This window comes from Myripristis murdjan, chromosome 24, assembly GCF_902150065.1.
Source record: "Myripristis murdjan chromosome 24, fMyrMur1.1, whole genome shotgun sequence".
Classification (NCBI taxonomy): Eukaryota; Metazoa; Chordata; class Actinopteri; order Holocentriformes; family Holocentridae; genus Myripristis; species Myripristis murdjan.
The window spans coordinates 4,793,800-4,806,820 of record NC_044003.1 but is presented as its reverse complement, the minus strand read 5'-3'; the positions used below and the strand labels follow the sequence as shown (position 1 = coordinate 4,806,820).

General features: G+C 40.8%; 1 protein-coding gene across 2 annotated transcripts in view; it reads left to right on the top strand.

Annotated features, from left to right (window-relative positions):
• The window catches only part of LOC115355826 (serine/threonine-protein kinase D3), a 73,871-nt gene that overhangs the window by 43,519 nt on the left and 17,331 nt on the right, over window positions 1-13,021 (top strand). Inside the window, exons 4-7 of one of the 2 annotated variants that reach the window (XM_030046728.1) lie at window positions 402-533; window positions 7,851-8,008; window positions 10,617-10,806; window positions 11,808-11,885. In XM_030046728.1, the coding sequence (XP_029902588.1) occupies window positions 402-533; window positions 7,851-8,008; window positions 10,617-10,806; window positions 11,808-11,885 (558 nt within the window). Of the gene's footprint in view, window positions 1-401; window positions 534-7,850; window positions 8,009-10,613; window positions 10,807-11,807; window positions 11,886-13,021 lie in introns of both variants that reach the window. The other variant, XM_030046727.1, reaches the window with a different exon arrangement.

Below are 13,021 nucleotides of genomic sequence, written 5' to 3'. Positions count from 1 at the left end.
GGTCAGCGTGTCTCTCAGTTTTTCTGTCCTCAGTCATTTGGCTGAACGGTTTAGCCACAGAATATCTCTATTATGCAAATAAATGCATTAGAGGAGCTCTGCTGGGGCCAGGCTCGGCTTTTTGGGAACCGTATCCACTCTGCACCGGTCCTGATGGAGCTCTGAGAAAAGCCAGCCCACCGTGCGTGTGTGTGTGTGTGTGTGTGTGTGTGTGTGCATGTGTAGTATAATGTAATGAATATAATTTCTGGTTCATCGTGTTTGCCGAGTTCCAGCTGCTGTCAACATGTAAGTAAATGTTTGTGTTGGAGGGTGTTTCGTCCAGCTGGTTCGGTTACGGGCTCGGAAACTTGGCGGCGAGCTGCCAGCCGCCCTGATCGCTCTGTGTGTTCTGCTTTCAGCTCTCGCCACAATCGAGGACTTCCAGATCCGACCTCACGCGCTCTACGTCCACTCCTACAAGGCCCCGGCCTTCTGCGACGACTGCGGCGAGATGCTGTGGGGGCTCGTCCGGCAGGGCCTCAAATGTGAAGGTAAGGCTGACGCTGCGAGGGCTTTAGGCTCCTCCCCCTCCATTTAAAGCTGTTTTATCCAGCAGAACGAGAACAGAGTGTACTGGGAGCATCAAATCCAAAACTGCCTCGTGCGGTGGTCGGATCATGAAGAACGAAGGGGAGCTGCATTATGAAGGAGCAGAATGAGGTGGAACCAAAGCGCCTTCTCATCAATAAAAGGCCTAAACACCTTTATTTTATATATTTTTTTTAATTTATTCTTTATTTCATTCATTCATAAAAGAAAAGAACAATTTAATATAAATACAAACGTTCCCAGATCTTGAATGAAAGGGAGCAGAAAGAAGAATAATCTTTTTTAATCTGCCCCTTTATCCGAAGAAATACATTTACAAAAAACATAATAAAAAAAAACAACAACAAAGTACACTAGAAATAACATAAAATAGCTGCCGGCCAACGCTGACACTCAGATTCCTTTTTAGTTCCCAAGTTACAGTTCAGTTAATACCATTCAAACAACAACAACAAAAAAAAGATATTTATACCTTTCATGACAATGGGTATGGGAATGACAATCAAACATAACTAACATATTTCATTATATTTCCCTAACAAACTGGCTTTAATTGTTCTTTTAAATGTAATGTTTGATTTGGATTCTTTAGTTTCTGTGTTCAGATTGTTCCATAAACTGATTCCTTTCACAGAAACACAACATCCCATCAGTTTAGTCCTGAATCTTGTTTTTTTTTTAAAGATCTCTGTTCCTTTTAAGTTATTATTACTTGCTTTCTCTTTTTTCAAATCTATTCTCATGGCTAATGCGCAGTATTAACATCTTGTGTGGGTGCAAGCTTTCCTTTTTGTATGAGGAGAGCCTTGAATCTGCTTTTCCCCCCACATTTCTTCATATTTCCAGTCCAGTCACCCAGTTTTCCAGTGAACAACTCTCAGCCAAGGCGGCGATTGTCCTCTGGATTTGTTGTTCATTTTAATGAGTCTGTGATTCACGTGTAAGAGTTTTGCAGTTTCCTATTAACCAGGGGCCGGATTCTCCAAAAAGTTCTTACTAATAATCTTAAGACGTTTCGTAAGAGGAAAAAATGAGAAGTTCATAAGAATGTTCTCAAGTGCTATTCCCCATTATTTTCTTAAGAACTGCACATTATCTTAAGAACTTCTTCATTTTTTCCACTTACGAACTTCTCAACTCTCTACCTTTATGGAAACAAACAGCCTCGAGCTGGAACCCACAGCAGCTCCATCTAAAATACAACAAAACAATATCCATTATAGTCTCAACTTTGGTTTGATGTTATAAAAGTGTTTTCTCAAAAATTGAGATACATACTTTGTATTGGACAGCGACGATATTACTAACCTATTAGTTAATGGAATCTAAATATAATTGACATGTGAGTGGTGACTGGTGGCTAAACAAAATGTCCTCTTATAGACTCAGAAACATACCTGTCAACATTTGAGTAGTAAAATGCGGGAGATTTTTGTGTCGGGGGGGGGGGGGTAACCCCCGGTATGCACGTCATCACGTTGAAATACACAGGCATGGCCCGACAACATTATAAATCAATAGTTCAAATACAGTCATCATGTCTTCCATTTAACTAAAAAAACGTTTTTGGTCCTTTTAATCAGACATGGGATGTTTATTTACCTTGACAGTTTCGGAGGTCAATTGTCACTCTTCTCTGACAATGTCACACTAACCTCGCGACAACTGCCACCTACAGTACATGCAGTAGGTTACTGTAGCGGGTGGCAGACGTCAGACTGGGAATGGGCGGCTCGCCCCGGGGTATTATTTTATAATAAATGCAGGTTAAATACGGGAAATTTACGGGAAAATACTAATACGGGAGGGGGCCGGGAAAGGAGGGTAAAATACGGGAAAATCCCGGCCAAAACGGGATACTTGACAGGTATGCTCAGAAACAATATATGTGCCTATATGTGTCTAAATACTGGTTTAGATATTAGGCTGAATTACAGTTTAGATAACGATTATCACTATGTTAACATATACAATGTAAAATTATTAAGGTATTAGCCTACTACATTAATCTATGTTATAAAATCAAATTTGGCTCTAAATTAATCAAAGATGTTTGAAAAATAGCTTACCTTCACACAGCATGTGGTTAATTAAGACGACCTTTACCTGTCTTAAAGTTACGATACTATTTAAGAAAAATAGTAAGATAATTTCTTTCAAGAATCCTATTTATTCTTAAGAAAATCTTAAGAATAAAGTTGAGAACATTCTTAAGATCTTTTGTTTGGATTCTTAAGATATTTTGTTTGTGAATTCGAAAATATCTTAAGATTCTTCTTAAACCCAAACTTAAGAAAAAAAGTGGAACTTAAGAAGAAATTTAATCTTAAGAACCTTTGGAGAATCCGGCCCCAGGTCTGGTACCAGCATGGAGGTCCGACGGAGGATTTGCTTTCACAAATCACAAGTCACAAGTCTAAACATTTGAAGCAGACTGGACACGAAGCCTGCAGCACCAGCTCGTTGTGGTGTGTGTAGATGCAAGCTAATCAGGCTAGAATAGAATAGAATAGAATAGAATAGAATAGAATAGAATAGAATAGAAAGGCTTTATTTCAATGTACAAATGCAGTTAAATTAGGACTCTACACACACTATTAACACGAGGACCTCCAACATGGCTGCATGAGGACGTGCTGCATCTGAAATAGAAGCTACACTCCTGTAAAGTTATGTTTTATCGTCCTGAAAATACGATTATGCTCACAAATCAAACACAGGAAAGTTACGTTTTAACCTGTTCAGGATGATTAAAGACTGTCATGTTTAATAAAAATGCCCTCGATCACTGTGGTTCCCTTTTGGCTGAAAATTTTACAAAAAACCTGGTGTGATAATATCTTATTTTGTTGATGAAGGTTTGCGCTTTCATGAATTTGGCACAAAAACAGCAGCCACCAAAACAAACCAAAAAAAGTAGCTACATGCAGGTCAGACAGACGTGAGGCGGATCACAGTGATAATATTCGTCAGAAATACACTGTTATCTGTTTCCCATCAATTTAAATATTACAAGAAGTGATGTGGGTGGCAATCATGCCTGTTGGCGAGGCAAAGAGAAATCAAATTTTAATGTGCAGCTTTCAGTTCCTCTGTCTCTGTAAAGGCACAAAAACCTAAAAAAAAAATGATATTTAAAGACATAAAAATGAAAAATATTCACTGCAAAAACTCAAAATCTTACCAAGATTATTTGTCTTATTTCAAGTCAAAAATGTCTTATTACTAGTCAAAATATCTCATTACACTTAAAATAAGACATGATCACCTCAGAAGTAACTTGTTTTTAGACGATTGTCTCTTGTTTCAAGTGAAAATTTGCTTGAAACAAGTGAAAATTTGCTTGTTTCATTGGCAAAATTTGTTTCTTGTTTCTAGCTAATTTTCACTTATTTCAAGTGAATTTTCACTTTTTCCACTGGCAAATTTTGCCAACGAAACAAGCAAATTTTAACTTGTTTCAAGTGAATTTTCACTTGAAACAAGTAAAAATTGTCTAAAAACAATTTACTTCTGAGGTGATCATGTCTTTTTTTAAGTGTAATGAGATATCTTGACTAGAAATAAGACAAATAATCTTGGTAAGATTTTGCGTTTTTGCAATGTACTGACCATCTTGATCCTAGAGAGGTTCCTAGGTGGTTGAGGAGCTTGAAGCAGAGGCCGTCACTCCGCTCACTTCTGTCTTTTCGGCTCCTACATTTGTGGAAAATGTTGTTTTCATGTATTTAATAAAGCATTATTGTCATCGGGGTGATGACAGTACTTCCTACTTCCCAGGATTCAGGCTCTGCTTTGATGCCTGCCACGTCCACGCTGACCCATTCGTCACCTCGAACCAAGGCCCAGGCACTTATCCAACACACGTCCACACACACACACACACACACACACACACACACACACATGCACGTTTGGAGGCCTGAATCAAAGCCCCAGTGCCTGTAGAGCAGGATGTCTTCATTGACTCGGTGACTTCCTGCGGCTGTTTTTTTTTTTTTTTTTTTTTTTTTTTTTTTTTCAAAGCGCCCGTCTTTCAAGTCGGGGTCTGAGTGAATCTCACTGTAGTGATGCCAAAGCAGCGAGCCGAGACACTTAACGTCCTGCCACTGTCAGCGCACCAGTCACACTTCCCGCTTACGCAACGTGTTTGCAGGTTAAAGCGGTTAAAAAGCGGCTTTTTTTTTTTTTTTTTTTTTTTTTTTTTTTTGGAAGCTGAGAGGCGACAGAAGAGTCTGCCCGCTGCTCTTTGATCCCACGGGACAGGAGACGCTGCCTCGCTTTCATCTCAGACCAGGACGCTGCGACTCCCTCAGATCACACGTCAAAATGCACTTTGTGTCCCCCGTTAGGAAGCAAAATAAAGCAGGGAGGGTTGAGGATCAATCACAACAAATCACAAATCAAAATACAGCTGATATCCATATTTCAGGAGCTGTAATTTCTTGGTAAAGGTAAAAAAAAAAAAAAAGTGACAAAATTGTATTACAAATAATTGTGGCATTATTTTGTCATTATTTTTTTTTTATTTGCAACGCACTTTACATTTAGCCATCTCAAAGTGCTACAAAGAAGAAAAAAGATTAAAAGGATCAATAAAATGTTAAAAGGATGAAAAAGATCAATAAAATATTTAAAAGGAGAATCTAAAGCAGACATTAACAAAAAGCTCATCTGAATTTTTTTTTTATTTGTTTTTTCAGGAAAATTTTTCAAATAATTATTGTATTATTTTCTCCCATATTCAGTGCTAAATTTGTTAATTTCTTCATTTGTTCGGTCGTCCTGCAGACGCCGTATCTTCGACTCAGCTGACTGGACTGGAAACCTGCATTCCTGCATTTTGAAAGCGACACTCACTGATTGGTCCGAACGGGTGACATGCTTGATGATGATTGGCCGAGAGTGGCGCTGGCTCTCTGATTCGGGATGACGTTGTTGTTGCGGTCGTCCCGTTCCTTTGTTTTGGTGTATCTGTGACTGATGATGCGTCAGAGTGCTGTTTTTCTGCGTCCAGGCGCTCCAGGCTGGGAGTTCGAGATCGCAAACATCTGTTTTGTGGAAAACTGACCGACAGAAACCAGGCAGCAGTCACTGGTTTTTCCCGTGTGGATGTCTGCAACGTTTTGAAATGACTGACTCACCTCTTAAAGTCCCCTTCCACTCAAAAATCAGCCTTTCTTTTGTTTCTGTCTCCTAAAATGTGTGACCTCGTCTATACTGATTTGTTTGTCAGTAGAGAGGTTTTTTGACACTCTTCTGCTGAAGCTGGAGGTGTGTGTGTGTGTGTGTGTGTGTGTGTGGGAGTGTGGGAGTGTGTATGTGACACTCAAATGGACCCCGGGCCACAAACCCCACAGCCAATGAGCCATCAGCTGACAGGGTACTACTTTGCATATCATTAGCAGCAGCTCCGCCGGTCACTTGAGTGTTTTATTTTGAAAGGAAACACCAAGCCCAACTGGAAACAGCTGCGTCACATGAACAACATTAATGTGACTGAGAGATTCTCTGAGATTTTATTTTTCATGGTTAGATTCCCAAATGTGGCTCGATATTCCTGACTTCCTGGTTGTGTGAACAGAGCTCTGGTCACGAGCCGGTGGGCGGGGCCTGTTTGCATATTCATAGATCTGCTCATGTTTAATGAGGTGAAGGTTGAGGGTTTAGGGATGTTTTTTTTTCCTGGAAAAACTTCTAAATATGAACCGCTGGTGATTAGAGATGATTTTAATGGGCTTTTAAAGGCTTAATGAACGACTGGAGGGAGACTTTAATAAAATACATTTCTCTGCTTTTTTATCTAATCGCCACAATCACTGTTACTGCTACTACTACAGTACTGCTGTTAGTACTGCTACTACTACTACTGCTATTAGTACTGCTACTACTACTACTGCCATTAGTACTGCTACTACTACTACTACTGTTAGTACTGCTACTACTACTACTACTGCTGTTAGTACTGCTACTACTACTACTGTTAATACTTCTACGACTACTGCTGTTAGTACTGCTACTACTGCTGCTGTTAGTACTGCTACTACTACTGCTGCTGTTAGTACTACTACTACTGCTATTAGTACTGCTACTACTACTGCTGCTATTAGTACTACTATTACTACTGCTATTAGTACTGCTACTACTACTGCTGTTAGTACTGCTACTACTACTGCTGCTGTTAGTACAACTACTACTACTGCTATTAGTACTGCTACTACTACTGCTGCTATTAGTACTACTACTACTACTACTACTACTGCTACTACTACTGCTGTTAGTACTACTGCTACTACTACTGCTGTTAGTACTGCTACTACTACTGCTGCTGTTAGTACTGCTTCTACTACTGCTGCTGTTAGTACTACTACTACTACTACTACTACTGCTACTACTACTGCTGTTAGTACTACTGCTACTACTACTGCTGTTAGTACTGCTACTACTACTGCTGTTAGTACTGCTACTACTACTGCTGCTGTTAGTACTGCTTCTACTACTGCTGCTGTTAGTACTGCTACTACTACTACTGCTGTTAGTACTGCTATTAGTACTGGTACTACTACTAGTGCTAATACTACTGCTAATATTGCTAATACTACTATTGCTAATACTACTACTGCTACTGCTGCTACTGCTATTACTACTACTGCTACTACTACTGCTGCTATTAGTACTGCTACTACTACTGCTGCTATTAGTACTGCTACATCTGGCACCACTTGTCTACTGCCACCAGCTTGGTAATCCAGTATCTTCTTTTAAATTTGATTCTAAAATGTTTTTTTTTTTTTTTTTTTTTTTTTTTTTTTTTTTATGATATTAACTTGTTAGTTTAGACAATAAATAAATTTCATAAAAACTCATTTTTGCCAGATTGCACTATTTGTCGACTCTGCACTTTAAATCTTGCAGGTGGTTTGTAGATCAGGTCAGTCTGTGCTTAGGCTTTTAATCATCCATTTTATTCCTGGCATTTTAATTCTCCTGCTGTCCTGTTTTATTCTTGTTGCCTGATTTTAACTTCCATTTTTTTCCCTTCTATTATACAATTTTTTTCTCTCATTTTTGTTAATAATTTTGTAATGCCGGTTTTGACAAGTGCTGTACAAGTAAATATTATTTTCATTGTTCTCTACCACCGCTATTACAAAGTGACTTACTAAAGTTACAAACAGAATTAAATTTAACTTAAAGAAAAAGAGAAGTCATCTTAGCTGCCATGATGGGACTAATGAGGTCATTTCCTCCCCCTGCAGGATGCGGGTTGAACTACCACAAACGGTGCGCGTTCAAGATCCCCAACAACTGCAGCGGCGTGAAGAAGAGGCGCCTGTCCAACGTGTCGCTGCCAGGCCCCACCCTGTCCGTCGCCCGCCCGCCGCCCAGCGAGCACGCCCCGACGCCGCAGGACGAGGTAGGCCGCCCGCAACACAGGACTTTTATTTTGACATCGCACAGCCTGCCTCACTGAATCTCCAAAATGTCAAATTTCTTATGAACAAATGACACACAGCCTTGATTTTAGCCTTTCATCTGTGTGTGTGTTTGGGGTTTTTTGGAGAAGTGTGTGATCCTTCAGCGGACATCAAACCCTGAAAATCACCAAAATTGGATTCAGGTGTTTTTCACACATCAGCAACATATTGATTAGCTGATTATTCCCACAGCGAGCGCTTTTATTACACAAATTAAATTATCACACAAATACACACACTGTACATGCTGGCAGAGCCGTACTGTGTAACAGCCAAGCACTGTGACTGTCTCTCTCTCTCTCTCTCTCACACACACACACACACACACACACACACACACACACACGAGCGATGGCTGCAGGCGACCACTGGATTTTCCATCTGGATCAGCCAATCAGCAGCCAGCAGCCTCACGCTGGGTGAACATGCAGTTTGCAGTTTGAGCAACATTTTTACAGGAATCAGCACACACACCTTTAACACTTTTGTTTTTATCCCCCCCCAGGTCAAATTAGATCACGCAGATTATTAATTTTTTTCCCCCTCTGAAACCTGAATGAGATTCACTTTATATCTTTTAAAAGTGTTGAAAAAGTCTTTAACTCGGTCAATGAAGATGCATTTTTTTATTTTTATTTTTTGCAAAGCAGACTTTCATGATTTTTAAATAATTCATGATATTTTATATATTTTGTTATTTTTTTTAATATAAACTTTATTATTATTTTTACACTTTTAATATTCTCTATATTATTTTTTCTTTCTTTTTTTTTTTTTTTTTTACTTTTCTGTGACTTTTTGTAAACTTTTGTCCTGTAAAAAACTCATGTTAGAAATTTTTAAATAAAAATATTTGTTATTTTTCATACATATATAGTGTTAAATGTTTTTTTGTTTTGTTTTTTTAATTTTTTTTTATATTTGTTTTGTATGAGAGCTTGTGCCTTCCAACAAAGAAAAAAATCTTCTTCCTGAGGGGCAAAGTAGATATTTTTTAATTTGTTTTTAAAACGTCTCCTAGGGTTAAATAAAATCTTTTTAAAAGTTAATAAACCTGGCTTTCAGAGGGTTAACATCACGGCACTGACCCTGTAACAATCCACCTCGCGCTTCTCTCTCTTCATCGCCCAGTTATATATTTAGATGTCATTAAATCACAGATGATTCTCCAGCGGCGGCGTCAGGCGTCACTCTGAGTGAAATGAGGCCGCGCTTTTTTAGAAACACCTTCACCGCCACCCGTCAGGAACGAGCTCGCCGGCACCGAGGGCTTCAGGATCGTACTTTCTAGAAACAAAGACAAGTGGAGAGGGTTTAGTAAAAGTGTCAGAAAAGCAACCTGTCAGGTGATTCCTGGGCGTCCGGCTGCCTCGTCACAGCCACGGCCGCCTGGTGTTTTCCCGCTCTCGCCGCGTCTCTGTCAGGTAGGTGGAAGGAAGGGTTAACGACACCGCGTGGCGTTCTTAACTACCGCTGCTCTGACAAAATACAGACGCAGATTGTTGATGTGCTTCCAGTCAAGGCCTCTGGAAACAAAGCCTTTTCATAAGCTCACCTCTCATCCAGAAACAAATCTGCTCTTTTGTGTCCAATCTGTCTCTTCCCCCCCACCGCCGCCGCCGCCACCCGCCCGCCGCCTCCCGCCCGCCGCCTCCCCCGCCTCCCCAAGGCCAGACGCTCTGACTTCACCGCTACTCTCTTTATTCTCTGTGTCTCCTCACAGTGAAGTCAGAAAATTCACATGACAGGGCTGAGATGAAATACAACTGAGGGGGTTTTGTTCCCGAAAAAGAGACAGGCGCTGTTTGACAAAATTTAAAAAAAAAAAAATTAAACCAAGATTTAGTTGTTTCTTTAATGGCTGACAGGGAGGGTTCGATGATATATGGGATCAATGTTGGGAGTTTTATTAAAAAAAAAAAAAAAAATCAGACATCATGATGAATGTAATGCAGATTTTACATTTTTTTGTGTAATATATTAATCATATTGTCCAGGGTTACAGCGGCTCATGGTGGCCTGTAGGTGCTGTTTCACATTCATGGGGACTTTTAATGTCTTGTTTAAATTCAAAATAAGTAAATATCAAACCAAATTATCCGCTACTGACGACTTTGAGCCAAAAGTACGGAGCCGGACTCCCTGGAGGAGGAGATCTTGTGTCTCAGGGGAACCTTCCTGGCTAAATAAGGGATAAATAAAAAAATAAATAAATCAGCATTGGCCTTCAAAAACCCTGCCAGGAGGTGAGATAGATCCTTGCTGACAGATCTGATGGCTCTGGATCCACGTCTTGGTTATCTGATGATGAACCTGAGGTGATTTGTTTCTGTGTTTGTGGACTAAAGTGAGTCTCAGTCTGACAAAAACAAAACCACAGAGCCGAATTAATGAAGACGAATCAGACAAACTCTCTCTCTTTCTCTTCTGTGTTTCATTCCTCTCCTTCCTTTTCCTCCTCCTGCCCTCCCTCCCTCCCTCTCTCTCTCTTTCCCTCCCTCCTTCCTGTTTCCTGGCGTCCTCTCTGACCCGGCTCCTCTTCAGCAGCGCCCCCTCCTGGGCGCCGGGAAGCGTAACTCCCTGCTGAGCGGCCGGCCCATCTGGATGGAGAAGATGGTCCTGGGCCGGGTCAAGGTCCCTCACACCTTCTCCGTTCACACCTACACGCGACCCACCATCTGCCAGTACTGCAAGCGCCTGCTCAAGGGCCTCTTCCGCCAGGGGATGCAGTGCAAAGGTGAGAGACGCAGCTCTGGTCCTCTGACGAGCGTTACTCCATCCACGCCGCAGTTTACCTGCGCAGAGGAAAAGCCTAAATGCACCAAAGACACGACGGGGGCTGATTAAAATACGACTGCCTCAACCGGCGGTGCTCAGACTGCGAGGTGTCCCCTGCAAAAAGAGACACAGATTAATTCACTTTTCTGACATTTTCTGCACGTCCATGGCCATTTTCATTGTAATTTATTGTGATTTTATAGTTTGGCTGCACCAAGTTTTGCTTTTTTCAAACCAAACAATAAACAGGTTCTCAGACTGGATTCCTCAGGAGGATAAGATCCTCTCAAAAGGAGGATCCCCGGTCTGCCGTGCATGTGTTTCCGGGGTGGCTGTGTAAAAAACTCCCTGCCTTAACCCTTTGTAGACTATTGTCACGAAATCGCCTCAAACCACCACAGTCTTAATGCAGCCGAGGTGGTGTATGTATCCCACTGATGCTGTTGATGCATATTTCACAAATACCAAGAATTGTATTGGAAGCACTCTACCACCAATAATTTAGCATCCGCTTGAAGGCAAAAACACAAACTATTTATTTTTGTAGATAATTGTAAATAAATTCAGGCAGTAAGGGGTTAAACAATATCAGGAGATGTGAGACTCATCAGGGCTGCAAGATGGAAAATGTTTCTCCAAACACCTTAGGTGATCTCTGTCCTGCCCCTGAAACATCTCGTCTGGGGAAAACGAGGCCGACTTGCATATATTTTAGGAATTTGTGAAGGAAAAAAACAGAAACTTGATTTGCGTTTGTCCACTAAAGACACATTTTGGACAACAAAGTAAATGTTGTGTTTATAAATCACACCAGGATTTAAGAAAAACTGAAATCAGCGCTTTTACAATCCCACCGGTTTGTGTTTGATGCCACTGCCACCTGTCCTGATATGTAAAAACGGGATGTGACGCTTTAACGCGACTGCTTAACACCTGAACTGTGTCCTTTTTCCTCCTCAGACTGTAAGTTCAACTGCCATAAGAGATGTGCGGCCAAAGTCCCCCGAGACTGCCTGGGCGAGGTCGACTTTAACGGAGGTGAGTCGGCTCAGAAAACGCCTCACTTGAGTTGGCGAAGAGCAAATTACCTGGAAATATGAAAAATAAATGAATAAATGAAATATATTTAAAATGATTAAGGTGTTATATTTAGATGTTGGCCCAGTGATGCTGGATCGCCGTCAGGTTTGTGGTGATTAAATGCTTGTGACAGGCGTTAACTCTGAACACAAACCAAAATATCTGTTGATTTAAGAGTCGCTGTGGGGCAAAACCATGTGACATGCGGCTCCGAAACATGAACGGGTTTGAAAAAGCAACGAGCTGAACCACAGAGTCACTGTGACGCCTCTAAACAGTTCAGAAAGCAAGAAACATCTTTAATTAGGAGATATTTTTGCTTGTTATTGTATATTTTTGTTATTTCCATTGTTTAATAATGTGCTCCTTAGTTCATACATGTAGAAACTCGGCTCAGGTTCAGAATAATTGCAACCTCATGTGATTCCGAAAATAAAGTAGACACTGAAGGACTGGAGGACGCAGGTTCCAGATAAAACTGCCTGCTGAAGTGTCCTCGGGCAAGGCACTGAGTGGCTGACCTCTGACCCCTGTGTGGGTTCGGCCGACACAGGATCCTCTTTCTCTGGAAAAAGGCTAAAGGGTTAAAGCCCTGAAGTGAAACTCTGGCAGACGGCGGCGACGTTCAGCCAGAAAGTGGAAAACACCGAAGTGCTCCCTCACACTTCCTCTGAACTCAAACATTTAAATGAAATTTCAGTGAAATTAAACTGAATCCTTCTGCTGAGGATCCCCTGGAAGGCCCTCAAGGGCCCCATGGGGGTCCCTGGGCCTCACTTTGAAAACCAGTGGTATAGCATGTATATGAAGAGAATACCATGCAAAAAAATGTGTGCTTTATTGAACATTGTAATCACAATTGAATCACATTTTAAATGTTTTTTTTTAATTTTTCAATGTTATAATTATCAACAAATGGGATCTGCAAATATCTTCTATTTCCATCCACCAGTGTGTGCCAGGTTTGGACGGGCCCACGTCATACATAACAAAAGTCTCAGTTTTGCAATCGAAGACAAAACGAGTGAACGATTGATTCACATATACAACATCCCGCAAAATCAGAGTCAGAGGCAGAATCAGAATCAGAAATA